The 25,854-nt window shown below is 41.6% G+C and overlaps 2 protein-coding genes across 5 annotated transcripts in view; both read right to left on the bottom strand.

Annotated features, from left to right (window-relative positions):
* The window catches only part of LOC114668454 (zinc finger protein 883-like), a 492,666-nt gene that overhangs the window by 440,135 nt on the left and 26,677 nt on the right, over positions 1-25,854 (bottom strand). For 2 of the 3 annotated variants that reach the window (XM_028824215.2, XM_051925225.1), the window contains one exon: positions 9,632-11,379. In XM_028824215.2, the coding sequence (XP_028680048.1) occupies positions 9,656-11,379 (1,724 nt within the window). In that variant the 3' untranslated portion in view covers positions 9,632-9,655. Of the gene's footprint in view, positions 1-8,844; positions 11,380-25,854 lie in introns of those variants that run through there. The other variant, XM_051925221.1, reaches the window with a different exon arrangement.
* LOC114668248 (zinc finger protein 345-like) overlaps positions 1-25,854 on the bottom strand; it is a 394,673-nt gene that overhangs the window by 342,184 nt on the left and 26,635 nt on the right. The window lies entirely within an intron of this gene.

The following is a 25,854-nucleotide window of genomic DNA, read 5'->3' as shown; positions in this document are numbered from 1 at the left end:
GTCCCTAAGGAGCAGAGGTTGGATTGTGTTGAAGGCGCTAGAGAAGTCTAGAAACATAATTCTTACAGCCCCACTGCCTCTGTCCAAGTGAGAGAGTGATCGGTGTAGCATATAGATGATGGCATCTTCCGCTCCCACCTTCTCCTGATATGCAAACTGCAGAGGGTCAAGGGCGTGTTGAACCTGTGGCCTAAGGTGGTGAAGCAGCAGCCTCTCCATGGTCTTCATCACATGTGATGTCAGAGCAACAGGCCGAAAGTCATTCAGCTCACTAGGACGTGATACCTTTGGGACTGGGGTGATACAAGATGTTTTCCAAAGCCTCGGGACTCTCCCCTGTTCCAGGCTCAGGTTGAAGATGCGCTGTAGAGGACCCCCCAGCTCCGATGCACAGACCTTCAGCAGTCGTAGCGATACTCCATCTGGACCCGCTGCTTTGCTGGCACGAAGTCTCCTCAGCTCTCTGCTCACTTGCGCTGTTGTTATTATGGGTGGGGATGTTTTTCCTATGCTGGTATCAGCAGAAGGATGTGTGGAGGGTGCAGTACTCCGAGATGAGAGTGAGAGTGGGTTAGGGTGGTCAAACCTGTTAAAAAAGTTCTTCATTTGGTTTGCTCTCTTCACGTCTCTCTCAATGGTGGTACCCCGCTTCAAGCTGCAGCCAGTGATGATCTTCATCCCATTCCACACTTCCTTCATGCTGTTATTCTGCAACTTCTGCTCCAGCTTTCTCCTGTACTGCTCCTTCGCCGCCCTGAGTTGGACTCGGAGTTCCTTCTGCACGCGCTTGAGCTCATGCTGATCACCGTCTTTAAAAGCCCTTTTCTTCTGATTCAAAAGGCCCTTGATGTCACTTGTAATCCATGGCTTGTTGTTAGCATAGCAGCGTACAGTTCTTACTGGAACTACAATGTCCATACAGAAGTTGATGTAGTCAGTAGTGCAGTCAACAACTTCCTCAATGTTCTCATTATGAGATCCCTGCAGGATATCCCAGTCTGTAGTTCCAAAAAGTTCTCTCAGAGTATTCTCAGCTTCCGGGGTCCACTTCCTGAATGATCGTGTGGTTACAGGTAGGACTCTAACTTTTGGTTTATAGTGAGGCTGAAGCTGAACCAGGTTATGATCTCCTTTCCCAAGCGCAGGCAGCGGGGTGGCGCTGTATGCGTCTTTAACGTTTGCATACAGTAAATCAATAGTCTTATTTCCCCGGGTGTTACAGTCCACATACTGGGAGAATGCAGGTAATGTTTTGTCCAGCGTCACATGGTTAAAGTCTCCAGCGATTAGCACAAGCGCCTCAGGGTGCTGCGTTTGTAACTTAGCAACAGCGGAATGGATGATGTCACTCGCTGACTCCACGTCTGCCCGAGGAGGAATGTATACAATAACAACAATGACGTGTCCAAACTCTCTGGGCAAATAGTAGGGACGTAAACTTACGGCCAACAGTTCGATGTCCCTGCAGCAAGTAGAGATTTTGACGTTAACATGTCCAGAGTGACACCACCGTGTATTAACATAGAGAGCGAGTCCTCCTCCTTTGTGCTTACCACAGGTACTTGCATCTCTGTCCGCTCTAACTGTGCTAAACCCGGATAGCTCCACGTTGGCATCTGGGGTGGTGTTATTTAGCCACGTTTCGCAGAAACACAACAAACTGCATTCTCTGTAGGTCCTTACATTTTTCACCAGCGCAGCCAGTTCGCCGATCTTATTTGAGATTGAGTTTACATTCCCCAGAATCACAGAAGGCACCGAAGGCTTGAAACGCCACTTTCTCGCAAGCCGCTTCTTTTTTAGCTTAGTGCCGGCTTTGCTGCCACAATACCGCCTTCTTACCTCGTCGGGTAAATATGGAACCACACCGGCACTGGCATTTGTTCTCAGCGCCCGAAGTTGAGTACTTGAATAGGCGAGTCTCGGCGTGTTAAAATCCATGCCCACGTTGTAAAAGTAAGTGTGTCCAGGGAAGGAATCCTCATAAAATAAAGTGGTAGGAGTGATCAATAAATAAAAATAGAAAAATAAAAGTAGAAAAGTACACATACATATACAGTCATACACGGAGCTGCTGAAAAGGCTACCACTCACGGCCGCGCCGGATGCTCAGATATAATGCTCATTAATATAATTAATAGTATTATTAAGGAAAATGTATACTAAGAAAATTGGTGAACCTTTCTGGAAAGCAGGTACAGATGGTACATTTGCAAGTCATATGGGCTCCGATGTTAAGGTATAGTTTTATTGGGAAAATACAGAAGCCCTGCCGAGATTGTTGGCTGTGGTACAGGCACAGGACCAGTGGGCCAATTCTGAACCGAGGTGTTTAGCACAGCGAGTATGCATATGGTGAGCAAACAACTCTAGGGGTGGCCTACAGGGGGAATGATGAGGGTTGCATAGCTATGATATCGCATGGTGGTGATGCCAGCCTATACTGGTAAAGGCTGATGGCAATCAAGATTTGCACCATGGGTAAAAAAGTACAAGAAGCAACTAAGTCAACCCCAAATGTGCAAAGAGGGGCCACAAATGTTGGTTGGTGAACAGTTTATGCAATGGCACATGTGCTCTCACTTGGGCAATAGTGGTTGGACTAGGCACCTGTGGTGTGTTACCTTTGACATTTTGAAGTTAATAGTACAGCTGCATATGCTTAAATGGATAGTTTGGGACAGGGGGTCTAATTAGCAGTTAGACACAAAACCAGTATAGTTTAAGAAAAGAATTCACACAATAGACTTAAGTTGCAGTGGGTTAGTTTAGTGGAAGGTGTGGACTTGTCTCATTTTGAACCACCAGATCTGATGACATATGAAGACTGCAGAAAAGCTAAAGGAACAGCTGAAGCAATCCGGAGCAGATACAAGTCATCAGGAGCACATCCATGTTCTTCAGATTGTCTTTGAACTAAAGAAGATATGTAATGGACAAATGGTCATGCACAACTTTGAAAACTGGGAAAGCAAATACTACAAACCAAAGCACAAGTTATTCAACAGATTCTTCAAACAATTAAGACTGTTTAATTATAAAGACATTGTACAAAACATTTAACGGGGTGGAATGTAGTGATGTGAAATTTTACATACAAGTTGATAGATATTTTGTAGGTCTTTATTTGTAACTTAGGCAAAGCAATGTAATTAATATTAGTGTTATATTAGTGAGAAGAATTCATGTTTGACCCTGCCTTTTAGGAATGGGTCTCTGAATATTACGACAGAGTTGGGGGGGGGGTGCCTTAAACAAGTTTGGCTGATGTTTCTATGAAGTCTCTCAGTCAACCCCCATAGGAAAGTCAGGCTGCCCAACTGGCAAACTTTAACTCAACAAATGGTGTTGGGGGTGGCAGGTGTGAAGATGTTCTATCGCCCCATTGGTCTGAAGTATGGCTGTATGGAACTGGCTTGTATCAGAAGACTTTAAGTACCACGACATCCTATTGGCTCTAGGGGTTGGACAGAGAATGTATAAATCTGCTCACTCCCTCACACTCGCTCACTTACCAAACTGATTCATGAAGTGAAAAGGGCAACACAATGAAGAGCACAGCTCAGCAGCCATATTGAGACAGGCATGTGGCCTGTTCTGAAGAAAGCGGACCACAAAATGATGCCTTGAGACATTTTAATTAACTAGCAAGTCTGTGTGCCACCTGAAATTACACATCAACATTTATCAGGTTGTATGGTTGCAAATATTAAAATGTACTTTTTATATTATTATTTATGAATATTATCAATAATACTTTGTTTAAATTGTAACAACTCCTGTTTGTCTTTTACTACACCTAATTGCCTGAGGTTATGGATGTAGAAGGGAAGGTGGGGAGAAGTGATATACTGTAATACCTGTGGCACCCGGACGGGGTTCACGCCCGGCTGGGATGCCCAGGAGGACAGGAGGAGGGCTCATTCCTCCTCCAGAATGCGAGAGGGCATCCGCCCTGGTTGTATTGGGGGCCACGGGTACAGAGCTTGGAAGCTCTACCATGTAGGGGCCTGTGGCCACTGCCAGGGGGTGCCCTGATGCCTTGGGGACCCTGGACCCCAGCGCTTCCGCCACACCCGGAAGTGCTGGGGGGAAGAGAAGAAGGGACACCCGGAGTGCTTCCGGGTACACAGCCAACACTTCCGCCACACTGGAAAGTGCCGGTGGAAGATTGCCGGAGAGCACCTGGAGCACATCCGGGTGTGTATAAAAGGGGCCATCTCCCTCCAGTCATTGACAAGAGTTGGGCGGAATGAAGATGATGTCAGGAGGACGGCAAGGAGGCAGCCTGAAGAGAGAAAAGGCATTGTTGACAGGCCAGGACTTTGGGGTCTGTGAGCACGATTGGATTGTATATAGTACTGTAAATAAACGCGTGTTGGGTGACATGAGTGTGTCTGCCTGTCTGTGTCCGAGCCAGTCTCCACATACCTTATAAACAGTGGTAAGTCTGAGATTTGAGGCATTCTGACAAAGGCTACATATTAATAATACAAAAGGGGAGAGTACAGCAATATATTACTCTACCAAGACAAAACAACATATTTGTAAAGTGCTCAAAAATTAAAGGAACACTTTGAAAACACATCAGATCTCAATGGGAAATAAAATCCTGCTGGCTCTCTCTACTGATATGGACTGACATTGTACTGTGTTAGGAACTAAAGGATACCACATCGTTTGACGGAAATGAAAATTATCAACCTACAGAGGGCAGAATTCAAAGACACCCTGAAAATCAAAGGGAAGAAATGATCTGGCAGGCAGGCGAGTCCATTTTGATAAAATTTCATCACAGCAACTCCAAATCATACACAGTTGTTTGTATGGCCCCCCATGTGCTTGTATGCCTGACAACGTCGTGGAGGGCATGCTCCTAATGAGACAACGGATGGTGTCCTGGGGATCTCCTCCCAGATCTGGACCAGGGCATCACCGAGCTGCTGGGCAGTCTGAGGTACAACCTGGCGGTGACAGATGAACTGAAACATAATGTCCCACCCAGAGGTGTTCTACTGGATTGAGGCGAGTGAGCATGGGGGCCAGTCAATAGGGCTGCAACTAATGATATTTTGGTAGTCGACTAATCATTCAATTTTTTCCCCCCGATTAGTCATGATTATTTCATGCCTGCGACCTGTGGTTGCACATCTTGTTCTGGGCTCCAGTGCATGTCTTACCTCATCTGCTCACGTCTGTCCAACTGTGAATGTCACCCTGATGTCTCTGCATTAACACGATTAAAATAAATAATAATCAAATGAAAATAACAACCAGTGAAACATATGAATTTGAAAATAATCAGATGTTTTATATTACTGTGACCTTCACAATAAAAAAATACATTAAACAATACAAACTCAAGTGCACATAGTCTTTAAACAAAGTGCATTAAAACTTAACCAAAAATGGCCACTGGTGTGTCTTAAAGTCCAAGTGTTTAAATAAAGCTTTAATTCAAATAAAATCAAACAATAATGTAGTTTATAAAAGATTCAGTTCATATATTCCAGATTGCAGTGCAGGAACGTGAGCAGTTCAACATGCTCTGGTGTCAGGCTGGCTCTCTTCTTTGAGAATGTTCCCAGCTGCTGAGAAGAGACGCTCAGAGGGAGTAGAGGCAGAAGGAATACACAAGAATGATTTTGCAGACATAGAAAGATGTTTTAATCATCACACTCTGAAGGAAAAAAGTGTTGTAGTTCATCACATCATGTACTATATTATGCCAAAATAAAAAAATAACGGACTAAAATATGTAACTAGCTAATTACTGCCAGAACGCCGGAGGCAAATATATTCGGAAAAGTACATTTGTTGAACGCCGCAAATGGCTAGAGTCGGTTTCCAGTGCAATTCGGGAGCACACCGAAGCAGAGTATACGCAGCAAGTCTTGACAAACAATAACAAATGATTCTTACCCCAGACGTTCATTTAGTGCATTGCAGTTACAAAAACTAATGTGGTTCTTTGTGACTGGAGCCTCTATTGAAGGTTGTTTATGACACGTCCACAATAAAAAATTTGCGTCGATTTTTTGTAGTCGACGTCGTTGATTACATTCACTAATCGTTGCAACCGTACCAGTCAATAGTATCAATTCCTTCATCCTCCAGGAGCTGCCTGCAAACTCTCATAATAATAAAATAATAATTCAATACATTTATATAGCGCTTTTCTCAGTACTCAAAGCGCTATCCACACAGGGAGGAACCGGGAAGCGAACCCACAATCTTCCACAGTCTCCTTACTGCAAAGCAGCAGCAGCACTACCACTGCGCCACCTCATAAACACATTTCATCTCAATACCAAATAGCAGTCAAGGTGCCGTTGTCTAGTCTGTAGAGGTCTGAGGGCACCAGTGGTAAACATGCCAATTCTGGAATTCTGTGGCAAATGCCAATCGAGCTTCAAGGTGCCAGGCAGAGAGCACAGGGCCCACCAGAGGACGTTGAGCCCTCAGGCCACTCTCATGAAGTCTGTTTCTGATTGTTTGGTCAGAGACATTCACACCAGTGGCCTGCCTGCTGGAGGTCATTTTGTAGGCTATGGCAGTGATCATCCTGTTCCTCTCTGCCCAAAGGAGCAGATACGAGTCAGTCCTGTTGATAGGTTAAGGACCTTCTATGAGGGGCCCTGTCCAGCTCTCCTACAGTAACTGCCTGTCTCCTGCAATCTCTTCCATGCCCTCGAGATTGTGCTGGGAGACACAGCAAACCTTCTGGCAATGGGAGGCACGTATTGATGTGCCATCTTGGAGAAGTTGAACTACCTGTGCCCGCTCTGTAGGGTCCAGGTATCACCTCATGCTACAAGTAGTGACACTGACCATAGCCAAATGCAAAATGAGTGAAAAAACAGATGAGGAGGAAAAAATGTCAGTGGCCTCCATCTGTTAAACCATTCATTCCTGTTTTGGGGGTCATCTCATTGTTGCCCCTCTAGTGCACCAAAGCAGCTGAAACTGATTAACAACCCACTCTGCTACTTAACTGAAGAGATCATTGACTTGATGACTCGGATTAAAAAGTGTTCCTTTAATTTTTTTGAGACGTTTCTCAATGTAAATAAAAATCTGTTTTGCAGGTTTACAAGCTTACCATATTTTGATTAAAATAAACTATGAATAAGCGACTGTTAATCAATATATCCAAATAGCAAGTCAAACAACAGTTCGTGTGAGCACGCTTACCTCTGCGTGTTTTTAAGATCGGAGAGTGAATTTTGTACGCCATCACCTCTTGTTTTTATGGCTGGAACAAAAGGCGACTCATTCACCAAGGCTCGATTTTGTGCCAGACACTTGCAAGGGGCGTATTTTCTCACCTACTTGTATCTTCGATATCATTAATAAGCCCTCTGTTGCTTCAAATTGGTTTGACGATATCTTCGCTGTTCAAATCATCACAGTTGTTGCTTGTGCTGTTCCTTTAGCTTCTCACCCATGTACTTAATGTTTTGTATACACAGAAATCAAAGAGATAAAATGTGCAAATAAATAACAGGCTGGTCCCTCAACTTCATATATACATGCAAATAATTCAGTAAAATTATCTGCCCTATATTGCCCTATTTTTCGGATGCAAAAACTTGTCGGCAACATAGTAAGTTATGGATATTTTATTTACTTTTTAAATTGTAGGGAGCAACAATTTTTTTCCTTTGAAATGCAGTAAGTTAAATTAAGTCTCAGACAAATACAAATTCGAGTAAATATACAGGTCGGCTACATGAAAACTTTACTTAAGAACAATAACATTTGTTTTACTTCATTTCTTCCCTCCACTGATCCATTGCAACATTGTTAAATGCTTTACCTTTATTCTGTTCACATTTTTCTTCATGAAGTTTCATCGATTTACGTTTTTCATTCCATCTTAGGTATCAATGCAACTTTCTCTCCTGTTATTTTTCTCCTGACGTGATGTGCGGCTGTCAGTGAGTCTTCCCATCATATTTGTCGGTAGACGTCATTTATTGCACGACAAGAAAGCCTGGTGATAATCAATGATGGGGCTTAGCTGGCTACAGACAGGTAATATTCATACTCCCCAAATATACGGAGGATGAACTTGCAGCTTGGGAAGCCCTTAGTGGCTTCGATGGCCCTCTGCTTCTGCGGAATCTGCATAGAGCAAGAAACGGCTCTGTATATTGTACACATTCTTTATGATTTACATCATTTGTAATGGTTACAAATTATGTATTTGCATGAGGGCAGCTGTTTGATTAAAAAATTCAATTGCAATTAATCGCACAGTTCAAGTTTGTAATCGAAGGTCACTTTGTATTAATTGCAATTTATCATATTTTCTTCAAAGAAATTAATATTGTTTTGTACAAAGCAGAAATAACTCAGTGATTACTTTCTAATAAAGTTTTAATAATCAGTTGCTTGAATGTTAAATTATTTCAGTTAGTTTATTGAACATTTTTGTGTAACAGAAACAAATGAACAAACGGTGAAGCACAAATCAATTTTTCAAATTAAGAGGTTTTATTTATGTTTGTATGTCTGTACGTATGTGTTTATTTTTGTAGCTTTTAGTTATGAATTTCCCCAAAAGCAATTCTTCCTGTGTACTTAGTATCATACCAGTTGTATTTTGTAGTACGGATGCTAATTAATGTTACACCCCACAAACTGCATGAACCCCCAGACGCTTTGTACATGCTGTAGGGGTAAGTCGTATTTTTAGCTCTCCCTAAGCCCCAATTTCTACTCTTATTCTATTTATTTGACATGTATATTATTTGGTAATTCTCAAGTGTTAAATAATTTATGTGAACGCCCCCGCAATGAGTTCTTATATATAGTTTTGTATGTTTTAGTAACAAAAACAAAAAAAAGGAAACAATAGCATTTCTTCTTTTAGTGTATTGCCACAGCATTCTAACAATGTACAACATGGCAATGTGTACATTATACATTTTAATTTTTTATTTTACATTTGATTATATTTTGTATTAATAGTTTGTGTTTATGATTATTAGTAACTGATTTGATACATTATTTAATAAACATTGGCGAGAAGCTATTTGTATGACATCCTGTTCCACTCTGTCATTTATTTTTTTTTTGGGGAAAAGGTACGTTATTTTATGTTATATAAAATAAAATATATTATAAAGCTGGACTATTATTTATTGTGGGAGGCTGTGTATATTGTAAAATTTAATTTCTTTGTTTCTGATGAAATATGTATAATATATTGTAATAGTTCTATATGTAATATGTATGTTATGAAAACAGATCTAGACGCACGGTGGAGGCTGTAAAGCCTTTGGTGAGAAGCGGTTTGTATGATGCCCTGTTCTTTATTTTGTTTCTGGAAAGGGAAAAAGGATATAAACTTCTGATTCTCCTCTGTGTTGATTTATTTTTGAAACACCACCAATTAGGATGGATTCAGTCAGTTACATGTGCTTACTGTCCAGGCAGGAGAGAACCTCACTCTTTAGTCAGGACACTTCAGTTGTGCTTCCAAACGGCATGAATTCCGGTGCATCTCTGAAGAGAACTCCTCTGACAGAATTGTTTGCCACATTCCAAACAGCAATGTGGCTTCTCTCAGAAATTAATTTCTCAACAATAGTTTAGTTTGCTTACTTTCAGGACAGGACTGAACCTCACTCTCGATTCCTGAATGGTTCTAGTTTTTCTGGACTGATAATTGAACTGCTACTGTTTTTATTCTGCTGTGAACTCTAGTGTGTCTATGAAGATGGCCAATTTGTGAAAACTGTTTACCACATTCATTGCAGAAATATGGCTTCTCTCCAGTGTGAACTCTAGTGTGGTACTTCAGATTGCTCATTTGTGAAAACTGTTTACCACATTCATTACAGCAATACGGCTTCTCTCCAGTGTGAATTCTAGCGTGTTTCTGTAGGTTGCTCATTTCTGAAAACTGTTTACCACATTCATTGCAGCAATACGGCTTCTCTCCAGTGTGAATTCTAGTGTGTCTCTGAAGACTGCCTATATGTGAAAACTGTTTACCACATTCATTACAGCAATGCGGTTTTTCTCCTGTGTGAACTCTAGTGTGGGTCTGAAGACTGCCTATATGTGAAAACTGTTTACCACATTCATTACAGCAATGCGGCTTCTTTCCAGTGTGAACTCTAGTGTGGTACTTCAGACTGCCCATTCGTGTAAACTGTTTACCACATTCATTGCAGCAATACGGCTTCTCTCCGGAGTGAACTCTAGTGTGGTACGTCAGACTGCTTATTTTTGAAAACCGTTTACCACATTCATTGCAGCAATATGGCTTCTCTCCAGTGTGAATTGTAGCGTGTTTCTGAAGGTTGCTCATTTCTGAAAACTGTCTACCACATTCATTGCAGCAATATGGCTTCTCTCCAGTGTGAACTCTAGTGTGTCTCTGAAGACTACTAATATGTGAAAACTGTTTACCACATTCATTACAGCAATGTGGCTTCTCTCCTGTGTGAATTCTAGCGTGTTTCTTAAGGTTGCTCATTTCTGAAAACTGTTTACCACATTCATTACAGCAATATGGCTTCTCTCCTGTGTGAATTCTAGCGTGTCTCTGAAGGTTGCCCATCTCTGAAAACTGTTTACCACATTCATTACAGCAATTTGGCTTCTCTCCTGTGTGAATTCTAGTGTGTTTCTGAAGATTGCCCATTTGTGAAAACTGTTTACCACATTCATTACAGCAATACGGCTTCTCTCCAGTGTGAATTCTTGTGTGTTTCTGAAGATCGTCCATTTGTGAAAACTGTTTACCACATTCATTACAGCAATATGGCTTCTCTCCAGTGTGAATTCTTGTGTGGCTGTGAAGACTGCCTATATGTGAAAACTGTTTACCACATTCATTACAGCAATATGGCTTCTCTCCAGTGTGAATTCTTGTGTGGCTCTGAAGACTGCCTATATGTGAGAACTGTTTACCACATTCATTGCAACAATATGGCTTCTCTCCAGTGTGAATTCTAGTGTGTTTCTGAAGGTTGCTCATTTGTGTAAACTGTTTACCACATTTATTGCAGCAATATGGCTTCTCTCCTGTGTGAATTCTAGTGTGTTTCTGAAGGTTGCTCATTTGTGTAAACTGTTTACCACATTTATTGCAACAATATGGCTTCTCTCCTGTGTGAATTCTAGTGTGTTTCTGAAGGTTGTTCATTTGTGTAAACTGTTTACCACATTCATTGCAGCAATATGGTTTCTCTCCTGTGTGAATTCTTGTGTGGTTCTGAAGATGGCCCATATGTGAAAACTGTTTACCACATTCATTGCAGCAATATGGCTTCTGTCCAATGTGAACTCTAGTGTGGTTCTGAAGAGCACTCCTGCCAGAAAATTCTCTGCCACATTCCACATTGCAGTGATCTTTGTTTCCTGTATAAAGTTTAAAAGGAAAAAGAAAAAAAGCACTTATTTTCAATCCACTTCCTTACTTCAACATTAACTCACATATAAAATACATAATGGCTGAAATTAGGAACAACCTTTGATCAGCATAAGCAATTATAAAACTTTAGTTGTACATGGAAAGACAATTCATTTGTTTAATGTTACATTCTCTATTACAACTACTCACCAGGTGCACATATATAAAATTTACTTATCCTCGGAAGCCATGTGTGTAAGCCATTTCTTATGCACAAGTCAGGATTTATAAAACCAGAACTTGCCGTGAAAATTGGCTTAAAGTTATTGCAAAGTTTGAGCATTCATAAGTCCTATGCAGACATGTTTGGTGTTGGCATTTTAGCAACTCCAGGTGGCAAAACGAAGAACTGAATACAAAAATCTCATTTCATAGCACATTTCACATTCTGATGTTTGACAGGTTACACAAGGAGTGATTTGTGATGTATCACAATGACATTCTGGCTGATGATGATAACTGAATTCTAAACTAATTGAGACTCCCTACTGTCATTCTCTTTGAATTGTGTGCTGAACTGGAGTATTCATTACAGAGGCCATCATGCAGAAATCACACAATCCCAGTTCTCTTACAGGTCTTAACAGCTGTGGGTTATTCAGCGATGGCGACTTTTCAGTGTGAACTGCCTGACCGGTGAGGAATCTATAAGTCACCCTGAGGCACGTCATGCCATCTGTATGGGATAGTATATATAAGATGGTAGAGATACATACAATATCGTTACCATTGGGGTATGTAAGCTGTGATCAAAATGCAACCTGCAATCTGCTGCAACTTCTTCTGGCATTAGCAGTGGTGGTGTTCCTTGGTCTACCAGTCACTTTGGAATAACTAAGCTCAGTAGTGCGTTCTTTTTTCTTAATGATATTCCACACAGTTGATTTGAGTCATCCAAAGCTTTTACTGATGTCTTGAATGGTCTTATTGTTTTTCAGTCTCATAATATTAATTTGACATTCATTTGCACAACTCTTGCCCTCATGTTGAACAATGGCAACTACAGAGTCCAAAGGTAGTAAGCCAGCTGAGGTGTCTTATTCCTGCTTGACTATGGCAATGAAACACACCTGAGGAATCACAAACACCTCTGACACCAATTGTCCCAAACGTTATGGTGCCCTGAAATGAGGGGAAGCAATACAGAAAAAGTGCCGTCATTTCTAAAAGGTGTAACTGAAATGTTTGCAAATCCCTTTAAATGAAAATCAGTAATGTGTACTTTAATCACATCCGAATATTTTAATTTGTAATTTTAAACTGTGGGGCAAAGAGGTAAATGAAAGAAAAATGTTTCTTTGTCTTAGCCATAATGGAGGGTCCTGTATAAAACAATGCCATGCCAAGCATGAAAAATGCACTTTCAATAATCAGAATGTGTCCTGACATTCGTCCTCAATTAAACTAAAACCACTTGACACAAAAACAAACCTCAAGATGGCTTCTTTAAATCACCAAAGCAAAAGAGAGCAATGGATGAGGGATGCCTCAGTGCGAGGGCCTACAGATGCTGCTGTGACCTTGGAGAAAAATTAGAAGATGAGAAAACCGAGGAAGAGCGCAGCTGTTGGTGTTTTAGCTCTAAAGGGGAGTGGCAGGTGAGACAAGGACTGGTCACCTTTGTGACACGCCGGTGACATTTATACTCACCATTATAGTGTTTACGGGTATCTACTTTCAGAGCTTATTTATGTTGAGTAAACTAAAATTTTCCAGGTTTTACTGTATTTGCTCTAATGTGTGTGTTTATGTATGGAATTATTATCTCTGTTCTGGCTGCAAACATCAAGCAGTTCACTCAGTGAAGAGCACTATATAGAAGAAATACAACTTACCTAAACAATAGTGTTACACAAATTAATCAGTCTTGAATTAAAATTGTTCAGTTTTTGCTGTTTAGTGTGAAATTGGCTTGTATTTGGATGACTGGTCTACCGATTTTAAGACATGGAATATGTTAAGCTGATGGCATGCGCAACACTGACAAAAATAAAATCTGAGTATTTCTCATAAAATAATTGCAATTTATCATTTTAGATAGCCAAACATTTTCTAAAGGAGAAAGATAAGGATTCAATCATTTAATTCATAATTTAATTTGCAGGAGTTCCAAGTCCACGAGACCACCAGGCCCCAACTGGGCATTCTACCTAACATAAATGATCTCAATTAGTCATTGTTTTCAGGCTTCAAGAGTAGCTAGAGACCTCCTATTCAAACAGAGAAAGTAAAGGTAAACAAAGTGAGAGTTTTATACAATGATTTTCCTTTGATTAAATAGAAACTGGAAATATTAGAAGAAAAAAAAACTGATGAGAAAAGGACATTCAGCCCAACAAATCTTACCAATCTGATCCACCTAATTTCTCCAAAGCTACATCAGTTTAAGTTTTGAAGGTCCCTAAAGTGCTACATTCCACCACACTACCTGGTAATTTATTCCATGTGTCTGTGGTTCTCTGTGTGAAGTAAACTTCTCTAATGTTTATGCAGAATTTCCCTTTAACAAGTTTCCAGCTGTGTCCTCATGTTCTTGTTGAACTCTTTTTAAGATAACAGCCAAGTAGAGCTCTGCTGCTACAATTCCCTTGACGATTTTAAATATTTCAGTCATGCCTCCTCTTAATCTCCATTTGCTTAAAATGAAAAAGTTGAACTCTTTTCTGATAACTCATACCTCTCATCCCTAGAATTAGTCTAGTTGCTCTTCACTAGACTTTTTCTAGCACTGCTTTGTGTTTTTCATAGCTTGGAGACAAAAGCTGCACACAGTAGTTCAAGTGAGACCTTACCATTGCTTTATAAAGCTTCAGCATAACCTCCTGTAACTTGTAATCTACACATCAGGGTGCTATATAACCTGAAATTCTGTTTGCCTTCTTAATGGCTTCTCATCAAGTGTACTTTTAATTTTCAGACCAAACATGTAGTTGAACCGTGCAGTTTTACCTCCAACATGTAATACTTTACATTTACAGTGGAACCTCGGTTCACGAACGTCTGTGTTCACGTACGATATCGGTTTACAACCAAAAAGTTCGCCAAACTTTTGCCTTGGTTCACGACCACACACTAGGTATACGAACAAGCCAGTTTCCCTTTCGGTTTGTACATGTTCAGTCTCTCCCTGTGCAGCGAGCAAGAGAGAGAGGGAGAGAGCACGCTACACACACACACACACACACACACAGAGGCAGCACGAGAGAGACAGACGCGCGCACACACACAGGCAGCGTGAGAGAGAGAGAGCCGCGCACACACACAGGCAGCGCGAGCGAGTGAGAGCGACAGCTGGATTCATAAGGTAGATAAGGCAGTTAAAGAATGCACTGGGCTTGATTTTGTTTTCACTTCTGTTTACAGCGATCAGTTCGTAGTGTGCATTGTTGCAATGTTACTTTTCTTGGTGGTTTATTAAACTACGGATTTTTTCAAATGTTCATTTTTTTTTCCCTGTGCTTAAATGTCATTAAAAAAAGTGTTTGTAGCCAGCAGTTGGTAGCGCTATAGCGCAAACTATTGCAGTGTTAGTTTTCTCTGTTGTTCAAGGTTTTCTCAGTGTTATTCAATGTGTTTACATTTAGTTTACTATTACGCTGTGCATTCTATGGTTTAATTAACTATATTTGTGCTTAAAAACTTAAAAAAAATATATTTACATACAGTCCGTATGGTCTGGAACGGATTAATTCTATTTATATACAATCCTATGGGGGAAATTGTTTTGGAATGAAAGAGTTTTGGAACGAATTATAGTCATGAACCGAGGTTCCACTGTACTTACATTAAATTTAATCTTCCACAAATCTGCCCAAGTATGTATGCTGTCTAAGTCTCTCTGTAATAATTCAACAGATTCTAGATTATCTGCCAATCCACCTATCTTGGTATCATGTGAAAACTTAACCAGCTTGTTATTCATATTCCTATCTAAATCATTTATATATATTAAAAATAGCAGCTGCCCCAGCAGTGATCCCTGCAGGACACCACTCTTAACATCAGCTAATTCTGATGAGGCTCCTTGCACCATCACCCTCTGCTTCCTGTGTCTGAGCCAATTCTGTATACATCTAAAAACACCACCCTGACCTACCACTTCTTTTAATTTGATGCCCAACCTCTGATGTGGCACCTTATCAAATGACTTCAGAAAGTGAATAATATCATCTGCTCCACTTTGATCAAATCCTATTGTTGTTACATTCTCATAGAATTTCAGCATGTTAGTAAAACACGTCAGCATGGACTCAAACGAGGGAGTTCTGTTAAGAGAAACTGTTCTCGCCTTGCTCAATCTTTTACTTAACAATTCCTTCCATTGATATATCGTGATGCATGTTAAGCATACTGGCCTAGAATTGATTGGATCATCCCGGTCACCGTTTTTTAATAACGGGATAATATTTTTAATTTTCCAGTCAATATAAATTTACACAGTGTGTGATGATTTCCTGAAAATATGTGTCAAAGGTTTATATATGTATTCACTAACACCCTTAAGCACTTGAGGATAAATATTATCTGGTCCTAGTGATTTGTCTGATTTCAGCCTATTTAATCTCAGCAGCACTTCTCTCTCTACAATTTCCAAATCTCTCAGTACCTCCTTAGTAGTCCCTGTTACCACTGGGAGATTATCCACTTCCTCACAATTGAAAACATCAGAAAAAAAAAAAAAAAAAAAACAAGTTTAGAGCATTTCATATTTCATTGTCTATGTATTATAATTCCCCTTTACTGTTCCTGATCTGCTAAACCTTCAAGACTGTTTTACTACTAAAATACTGAAAAAAACCTCGATCTATCTTTTGCTTTATCTGCAATATTCCTCTGTAACTTCCTTTTAGCTTCCCAGATATCTTTCTTAATGGTTGCCCTCTTGCCCTAAATGCCCTACTGTTAGCATTGGGATACTTAGTCTTCTTTGACTTATTCAGCTGTATTATTTGCTTTGTAGTTTCTATTTTATCTCTTTATTTACCCCCCACACAGTTCTTATTCATTTCTTTGAATCCATCCTATATCATATGTAAAATGTTTAACTTCTTCCTAGTAAGGAATCCCAGTTACTCTGGACCGTTTGCTGCTATGCCACCAGTTAATTACTGACTTGCCCACTACTGCAAAAGCTTTCTCTTCAAACTGCCCTGTAGACATAAAGGTTTGAACACAAGTACCTTTTCTAAATATTCAAATAGCTCTTGTGTAGATGACAAAGAATAGCAAAACACCCTTGTCCATCCATCCATCCATTGTCTCCCGCTTATCCGAGGTCGGGTCGCGGGGGCAGCAGCTTGAGCAGAGATGCCCAGACTTCCCTCTCCCCGGCCACTTCTTCTAGCTCTTCCGGGAGAATCCCAAGGCGTTCCCAGGCCAGTCGAGAGACATAGTCCCTTCAACGTGTCCTGGGTCTTCCCTGGGGCCTCCTCCCGGTTGGACGTGCCCGGAACACCTCACCAGGGAGGCGTCCAGGAGGCATCCTGATCAGATGCCCAAGCCACCTCATCTGACTCCTCTCGATGCGGAGGAGCAGCGGCTCTACTCTGAGCCCCTCCCGGATGACTGAGCTTCTCACCCTATCTTTAAGGGAAAGCCCAGACACCCTGCGAAGGAAACTCATTTCAGCCGCTTGTATTCGCGATCTCGTTCTTTCGGTCACTACCCATAGTTCATGACCATAGGTGAGGGTAGGAACATAGATTGACTGGTAAATTGAGAGCTTCGCCTTGCGGCTCAGCTCCTTTTTCACCACGACAGACCGATGCAGCGCCCGCATTACTGCGGATGCCGCACCGATCCGCCTGTCGATCTCACGCTCCATTCTTCCCTCACTCGTGAACAAGATCCCGAGATACTTGAACTCCTCCACTTGAGGCAGGATCTTGCTACCAACCCTGAGAGGGCACTCCACCCTTTTCCGGCTGAGGACCATGGTCTCGGATTTGGAGGTGCTGATTCTCATCCCAGCCGCTTCACACTCAGCTGCGAACCGATCCAGAGAGAGCTGAAGATCACGGCCTGATGAAGCAAACAGGACAACATCATCTGCAAAAAGCAGTGACCCAATCCTGAGCCCACCAAACCGGACCCCCTCAACGCCCTGGCTGCGCCTAGAAATTCTGTCCATAAAAGTTATGAACAGAATCGGTGACAAAGGGCAGCCCTGGCGGAGTCCAACTCTCACTGGAAACGGGTTCGACTTACTGCCGGCAATGCGGACCAAGCTCTGGCACCGATCGTACAGGGACCGAACAGCCCTTATCAGGGGGGCCGGTACCCCATACTCTCGGAGTACCCCCCACAGGATTCCCCGAGGGACACGGTCGAATGCCTTTTCCAAGTCCACAAAACACATGTAGACTGGTTGGGCAAACTCCCATGCACCCTCCAGGACCCTGCTAAGGGTATAGAGCTGGTCCACTGTTCCGCGACCAGGACGAAAACCACACTGTTCCTCCTGAATCCGAGGCTCGACTATCCGACGGACCCTCCTCTCCAGGACCCCTGAATAGACTTTTCCAGGGAGGCTGAGGAGTGTGATCCCTCTGTAGTTGGAACACACCCTCCGATCCCCCTTCTTAAAGAGGGGGATCACCACCCCGGTCTGCCAATCCAGAGGCACTGTCCCTGATGTCCATGCGATGTTGCAGAGGCGTGTCAACCAAGACAGTCCTACAACATCCAGAACCTTGAGGAACTCCGGGCGTATCTCATCCACCCCCGGGGCCCTGCCACCAAGGAGTTTTTTGACCACCTCGGTGACCTCAGTCCCAGAGATGGGGGAGCCCACCTCTGAGTCCCCAGGCTCTGCTTCCTCATTGGAAGGCATGTTAATGGGATTGAGGAGGTCTTCGAAGTACTCCCCCCACCGACCCACAACGTCCCGAGTCGAGGTCAGCAGCGCACCATCCCCACCATATACAGTGTTGACACTGCACTGCTTCCCCTTCCTGAGACGCCGGATGGTGGACCAGAATCTCCTCGAAGCCGTCCGAAAGTCGTTCTCCATGGCCTCCCCAAACTCCTCCCACGCCCGAGTTTTTGCCTCAGCAACCACCAAAGCCGCATTCCGCTTGGCCTGCCGGTACCTATCAGCTGCCTCCAGGGTCCCACAGGACAAAAGGGTCCTGTAGGACTCCTTCTTCAGCTTGACGGCATCCTTCACCACCGGTGTCCACCAACGGGTTCGGGGATTGCCGCCACGACAGGCACCGACCACCTTACGGCCACAGCTCCGGTCAGCCGCCTCAACAATAGAGGCACGGAACATGGCCCATTCGGACTCAATGTCCCCCACCTCCCTCGGGACATGGTCGAAGTTCTGCCGGAGGTGGGAGTTGAAGCTACTTCTGACAGGGGGCTCTGCCAGACGTTCCCAGCAGACCCTCACAACACGTTTGGGCCTACCACGCCTGACCGGCATCCTCCCCCACCATCGAAGCCAACTCACCACCAGGTGGTGATCAGTTGACAGCTCCGCCCCTCTCTTCACCCGAGTGTCCAAGACATGTGGCCGCAAGTCCGACGACACGACCACAAAGTCGATCATCGAACTGAGGCCTAGGGTGTCCTGGTGCCAAGTGCACATATGAACACCCCTATGCTTGAACATGGTGTTCGTTATGGACAATCCGTGATGAGCACAGAAGTCCAATAACAAAACACCGCTCGGGTTCAGATCGGGGGGGCCATTCCTCCCAATCACGCCCTTCCAGGTCTCACTGTCATTGCCCACGTGAGCATTGAAGTCTCCCAGCAGAACGAGGGAGTCCCCAGAAGGTATGCCCTCTAGCACCCCCTCCAGGGACTCCAAAAAGGGTGGGTACTCTGAACTGCTGTTCGGTGCATACGCACAAACAACAGGACCCGTCCCCCCACCAGAAGGCGAAGGGAGGCTACCCTCTCGTCCACCGGGGTAAACCCCAATGTACAGGCTCCAAGTCGGGGGGCAATAAGTATACCCACACCCGCTCGGCGCCTCTCACCGGGGGCAACTCCAGAGTGGTACAGAGTCCAGCCCCTCTCAAGGAGATTGGTTCCAGAGTCCAAGCTGTGCATCGAGGTGAGTCCGACTATATCTAGCCGGAACCTCTCAACTTCGCGCACTAGCTCAGGCTCCTTCCCCTTCAGAGAGGTGACATTCCACGTCCCAAAAGCCAGCTTCTGTAGCCGAGGATCGGACCGCCAAGGTCCCCGCCTTCGGCCACCACCCAACTCACACTGCACCCGACCTCCTTGGCCCCTCCCATAGGTGGTGAGCCCATGGGAAGGGGGACCCACGTTGCCTCTTCGGGCTGTGCCCGGCCGAGCCCCATGGGTGCAGGCCCGGCCACCAGGCGCTCGCCATCGAGCCCCACCTCCAGGCCTGGCTCCAGAGTGGGGCCCCGGTGACCCGCGTCCGGGCAAGGGGAAACGGCGTCCAAAGTTTTCATTCATCATAGAAGGTTTGAACCGCTCTTTGTCTCATCCCTCACCTAGGACCAGTTTGCCTTGGGTGGCCCTACCAGGGGCATAAAGCCCCGGACAACAGAGCTCCTAGGATCATTGGGACACGCAAACCCCTCCACCACGATAAGGTGGCGGTTAAAGGAGGGGAACACCCTTGTAAATAGAGAAAAGGTAAACACCACCTCTGCTTCTTAACAGTAACCAAAACAAAAGTTATATTTAATTCCCTCACACAGAACACATACACACAGCCATTTTCACTTTACAAAGCAAGAATGATGTCAGTGTGTCACTTCAAGGTGTTACTCCAATTCAATGCTTCAATATTTTTATCAAGATACTTTGTAAAGCTTTTCACAGGGACCCTAGAAGAACTGAAGAGCTATATAAAGCTGGAAAATTAAAAAAAAAAAAAAAAAAAAAAACATTTTGTAAGGCCTGGGTGTCCATCAATCCATAGGAAACCAAACTGTCTACAAAAATGGAGGAAATTCAGAACTGGAGTGGGCAACCTTCAAAGATCACAGTGTGAAAGCAGATGGGGAGAGCAAATGGCCTGCAGAAATCTCGGGGATATGATTAAGTCTTTGTGCATGTGTCCATGTGAAAAAAAAAAAAAAAAAAATCATGAATGGTGTTTATGGAATGACAACACCAGTGAAATCAGTGCAATCTAACAAAAGCATCACTGTACATCTCAAAAATTGTAAAAGATCTCCTTGTTGTTCCAGAACAGAATGATCTGTAGACAATTGAGGAAAAAGTTGAACTCTTTTGTCAAAACAGGTGACACCATGTTTGGAAGTAAGAGAGAACTGAATATCAATACTAAAACCTCAAGGTGAAGGGAGCATCATGGTTTGGGCCTGGTGAGCATGATCAAAATATTATAATATAATCTATACTAATAAAAGGCAAAGCCCTCACTGACTCACTCACTCACTGACTGACTCACTCATCACTAATTCTCCAACTTCCCGTGTAGGTGGAAGGCTGAAATTTGGCAGGCTCATTCCTTACAGCTTACTTACAAAAGTTAGGCAGGTTTCATTTCGAAATTCAAAGCGTAATGGTCATAACTGGAACATATTTTTTGTCCATACACTGTAATGGAGGAGGCGGAGTCACGTATCGCGTCATCACGCCTCCTACGTAATCACGTGAACTAAAAACAAGGAAGAGATTTACAGCACGAGTCACACGCGGGAACGAAGGTAAATGACGTTAATTTTTGACTGTCTTTTAATACTGTGTAAGCATACATATTAACACATGTGCAATTAAACGTGTGCATTTATGTGGTGATTTCTCAGGCTTAAAAGCTCACCTTTTATCAAACGCGGGAACAAAGGTAACTGACGTTGTTCACTGTCTTTTAATACTGTGTAACCATACATATTAACACATGTGCAATTAAACGTGTGCATTTACGGGGTGATTTCTCAGGCTTAAAAGCTCGCCTTTTACTAAAAAGGTAAATGCAAAACTATTTTCAATCAGTTTATTGAAACGCTCCCGTTAAGGATTGCAATAACATATTCGCGAGATAAAAGAACGAAGTAGGGGGAAATGGAGGAAGAGCCGCAAACAGCGAAGAGCAAAAAATTAATTAAACAATTGAGAACGGAGCGAGTTAAGCATACAAGCATGTTCATAAGGGAAACAAAGCACGGTGTAAAACGTAAGTTTAAATTAAGTTTATAGAAACGCTCCCGCTGCGGATTGCAATAACATATTCGCGAGATAAAAGTTTAATGAGAAGACACGAGGTATAAACGAACCACACGCCGTGGCGCAACGTTAGGGGCAACAGTTTCAACCATTCTATGATCTGCTTCTCGCAACTGAAAGACGGCACATGGCGGATGTTAGCCGACTTGCTGACCACAACGTTAGGGGCTTCAACTATGGCGCTGACGCCACATCTCAGTGCCAACACTTTGCAGACTCTACTTAAAAGACACGCCCTCCTCACTGGACAGTTAAAAAGACCAATCAAACTAACGATGACATCAAGTATTACCCAATCAAAAGTAGGAAAGGAGGCATCTTCATAAAATGTGTGTGGGATGATTTGCATGAGACGCTGCTTTAAAAAAAAAATTATAAAAAAAATATGGGATAAATCCCGTCCAGTATTGATTCAAAACGGGACGCGCAATTTCATTCTCAAACGCGGCACGATTCCGTATTTTAAAGGACGGGTGGCAACCCTACAGTGCCAGGTAACCACCCATACAATCAGATTGTGATTCAGACTAGGAATGCAATGAATGTAATTACCCCGATCTACATACAAGGCGAAAGTCTTGCAACATTCAAAGATGATGGTTTGGGATAAGTACACCATACAACATAAAAGAGCTTATGAAGCCTTGAACCGAAAAAAGCAAGATCTCAGAGATCGTAAAAAAAAAAATAGGAGGTAATGTCGTTTTACTCGCTGTAGATTTTAGTCAAACATTACCTGTTATTCCACGAGGGAGACCAGCAGATGAACTCAACGCGTGTTTAAAATCCATGCTTCTCCCACGCTCGGTTATATGTCGCGTGTTCTTGGGTAGGTGCACCAAAAAAATGTATACATTTAAGCATGTAATGGGCAAACAAAAAATGAGGTATACCCGAAGGCACTGCAGTAGTACTTAATGTAACTTTACTTCTTAAATGTTAATGTTTTACTGTTTAATAATTTATACGCTTCTTATATGTTGTTCAAATTCTTTTATCAAAATACCACTGACAGCGCAATGCACGATAACATGGAGTGAATACACCATACGCATCCGCCCACGGCTGCCCTGCTGTGCGCAGATAGGAGTTGATTCTACAATAAAATAAAATAAAGATAAAAAGAGTAAAACAATCATCACCCATAAAGCGGATAGTAGACGTGACGTACTATATGTGTACCACATTTCAAGTGTATAGGTGAAACGGTTTGCGAGCTACAGGTCATTTAAAATCCTGGACAGACACACAAATTGCCACGGTACCAAATTACAGAAGAAGATTTTACTGTTTAATAATTTATATTTATATGAAATGTGCTTCTTATATATTACTTCATATTCTCATATGATAATGATGTTAATGTTTATATTGATTTCTGTGTTATTAAAACTGCATGTATGTGTATATTATATATATATACATACAGTAATCCCTCCTCCATCGCGGGGGTTGCGTTCCAGAGCCACCCGCGAAATAGGAAAATCCACGAAGTAGAAACCATATGTTTATATGGTTATTTTTAGAATGTCATGCTTGGGTCACAGATTTGCGCAGAAACACAGGAGGTTGTAGAGAGACAGGAACGTTATTCAAACACTGCAAACAAACATTTGTCTCTTTTTCAAAAGTTTAAACTGTGCTCCATGACAAGACAGAGATGACAGTTCTGTCTCACAATTAAAAGAATGCAAACATATCTTCCTTTTCAAAGGAGTGCAAAGCAAGCAGTCAAAAAAAAAATCAATAGGGCTTTTTGGCTTTTAAGTATGCGAAGCACCGCCGGTACAAAGCTGTTGAAGGCGGCAGCTCACACCCCCTCTGTCAGGAGCAGGAAGAGAGAGGAAGAGAGAGATAGAGAGAGAGATAAAAAATCAATACGTGCCCTTTGAGCTTTTAAGTATGCGAAGCTCCGTGCAGCATGTCCTTCAGGAAGCAGCTGCACACAGCCCCCCTGCTCACACACCCCTACGTCAGCGCAAGAGAGAGAGAGAGAGAGAGAGAAAGTAAGCTGGATAGCTTCTCAGCCATCTGCCAATAGCGTCCCTTGTATGAAATCAACTGGGCAAACCAACTGAGGAAGCATGTACCAGAAATTAAAAGACCCGCGAAGCAGCGAAAAATCCGTGATATATATTTAAATATGCTTACATATAAAATCCGCGATGGAGTGAAGCCGCGAAAGGCGAAGCGCGATATAGCGAGGGATCACTGTATATATATATATATATATATATATATATATATATATATATACTATCAAAATACCCGCGCTTCGCAGCGGAGAAGTACTGTGTTAAAGAGGTTATGAAAAAAAAGGAAACATTTTAAAAATAACGTAACATGATTATCAATGTAATTGTGTTGTCATTGTTATAACTGTTGCTGTCTTTTATATATATATATATACTAGCAAAATACCCGCGCTTCGCAGTGGAGAAGTAGTGTGTTAAAGAGGTTATGAAAAAGTAAAGGAAACATTTTAAAAATAACGTAACATGATTGTCAATGTAATTGTGTTGTCATTGTTATGAGTGTTGCTGTCATATATATATATATATATATATATATATATATATATATATATATATATATATATATATATATATATATATATACACATATACATATATACATATACATATGTCATTTTTAAAATTTTCCTTTACTTTTTCATAACCTCTTTAACACAGTACTTCTCCGCTGGGAAGCGCGGGTATTTTGCTATATATATATATATATATATATATATATATATATATATATATGACAGCAACACTCATAACAATGACAACACAATTACATATATATATATATGTAGATATGTATATATATATGTGTCAATCTATCTATGTATGTATGTCTAGAGATATATATATATATATATATATATATATATATATATATATATATATATATATATATATATATATATATATAGATATGTATATATATATGTATATATATGTAGATGTGTATATATGTAGATATGTAAATATTTATGTATATATATGTGTCTCTGTGTGTATATGTATATGTATATATGTATACGTATATATATATATATATATATATGTATACGTATATATATATATATATATATATATATATATATATATAATGTGTGTGTATGTATATGTGTGTGTTTATGTATGTGTGTATATATATATGTTGATATGTGTGTGTATATATATGTGGATGTGTATATGTATATATATGTAGATATGTGTATATTATATATATATATATATATATATATATATATATATATATATATATATATAAAAGACAGCAACACTTATAACAATGACAACACAATTACATTGACAATCATGTTATGTTATATTTAAAATGTTTCCTTTTTTTTTTCATAACCTCTTTAACACACTATTTCTCCGCTGCGAAGCGCGGGTATTTTGCTAGTAATTAATAAAACAATACACAATGGGTGGTCAGAAAATCGAGAGTCCACCTTATGAGAAGGATATAGGAGTCATAGTGGACTCTAAGGTATTGACTTCCCAACAGTGTTCAGAAGCCATTAAGAAGGCTAACAGAATGCCAGGTTATATAGCGCCTTGATGTGTGGAGTACAAGTCACAGGAGGTTCTGCTCAAGCTTTATAACACACTGGTGAGGCCTCATCTGGAGTTCTGTGTGCAGTTGTGATCTCCAGGCTACAAAAAGGACATAGCAGCACTAGAAAAAGTCCAGAGAAGAGCAACTAGGCTGATTCCAGAGCTACAAGGGATGAATTATGAGGAAAGATTAAAAGAGCTGAGCATTTACAATTTAAGCAAAAGAAGATTCAGAGGTGACATGATTGAAGTGTTTAAAATTATGAAGGGAATTTGTCCAGTGGATCGAGACTGTTAATTTAAAATGAGTTCATCAAGAACACGGGGACACAGTTGGAAACTTGTTAAGGGCAAATTTCACACAAACATTAGAAACTTTTTCTTTACACAAAGAATAACAGACACTTGTAATAAACTACCAAGTAGTGTGGTAGACAGTAAGACATTAGGGACTTTCAAAACTTGATGTTTTTTTGGAAGAAATAAATGTATATGACTGGCAAGCTTTGTCAGGCTGAAAGGCCTGTTGTCATCTAGAGTGTTCAAATGTTCTAATAATATCATTGAAAATAATATCAAGAAATCTGACAGAAAAATATCAGGATAGCAGAAGCTTAACAAAAGCTGAGGGATGACACAGGACAATGAGCCGAAACACAGGAA

The sequence above is a fragment of the Erpetoichthys calabaricus genome, chromosome 1 (assembly GCF_900747795.2).
Source record: "Erpetoichthys calabaricus chromosome 1, fErpCal1.3, whole genome shotgun sequence".
NCBI lineage: Eukaryota > Metazoa > Chordata > Cladistia > Polypteriformes > Polypteridae > Erpetoichthys > Erpetoichthys calabaricus.
Note: the sequence above shows the minus strand (reverse complement) of the source record. Positions and strands in the feature narration are given on the sequence as shown.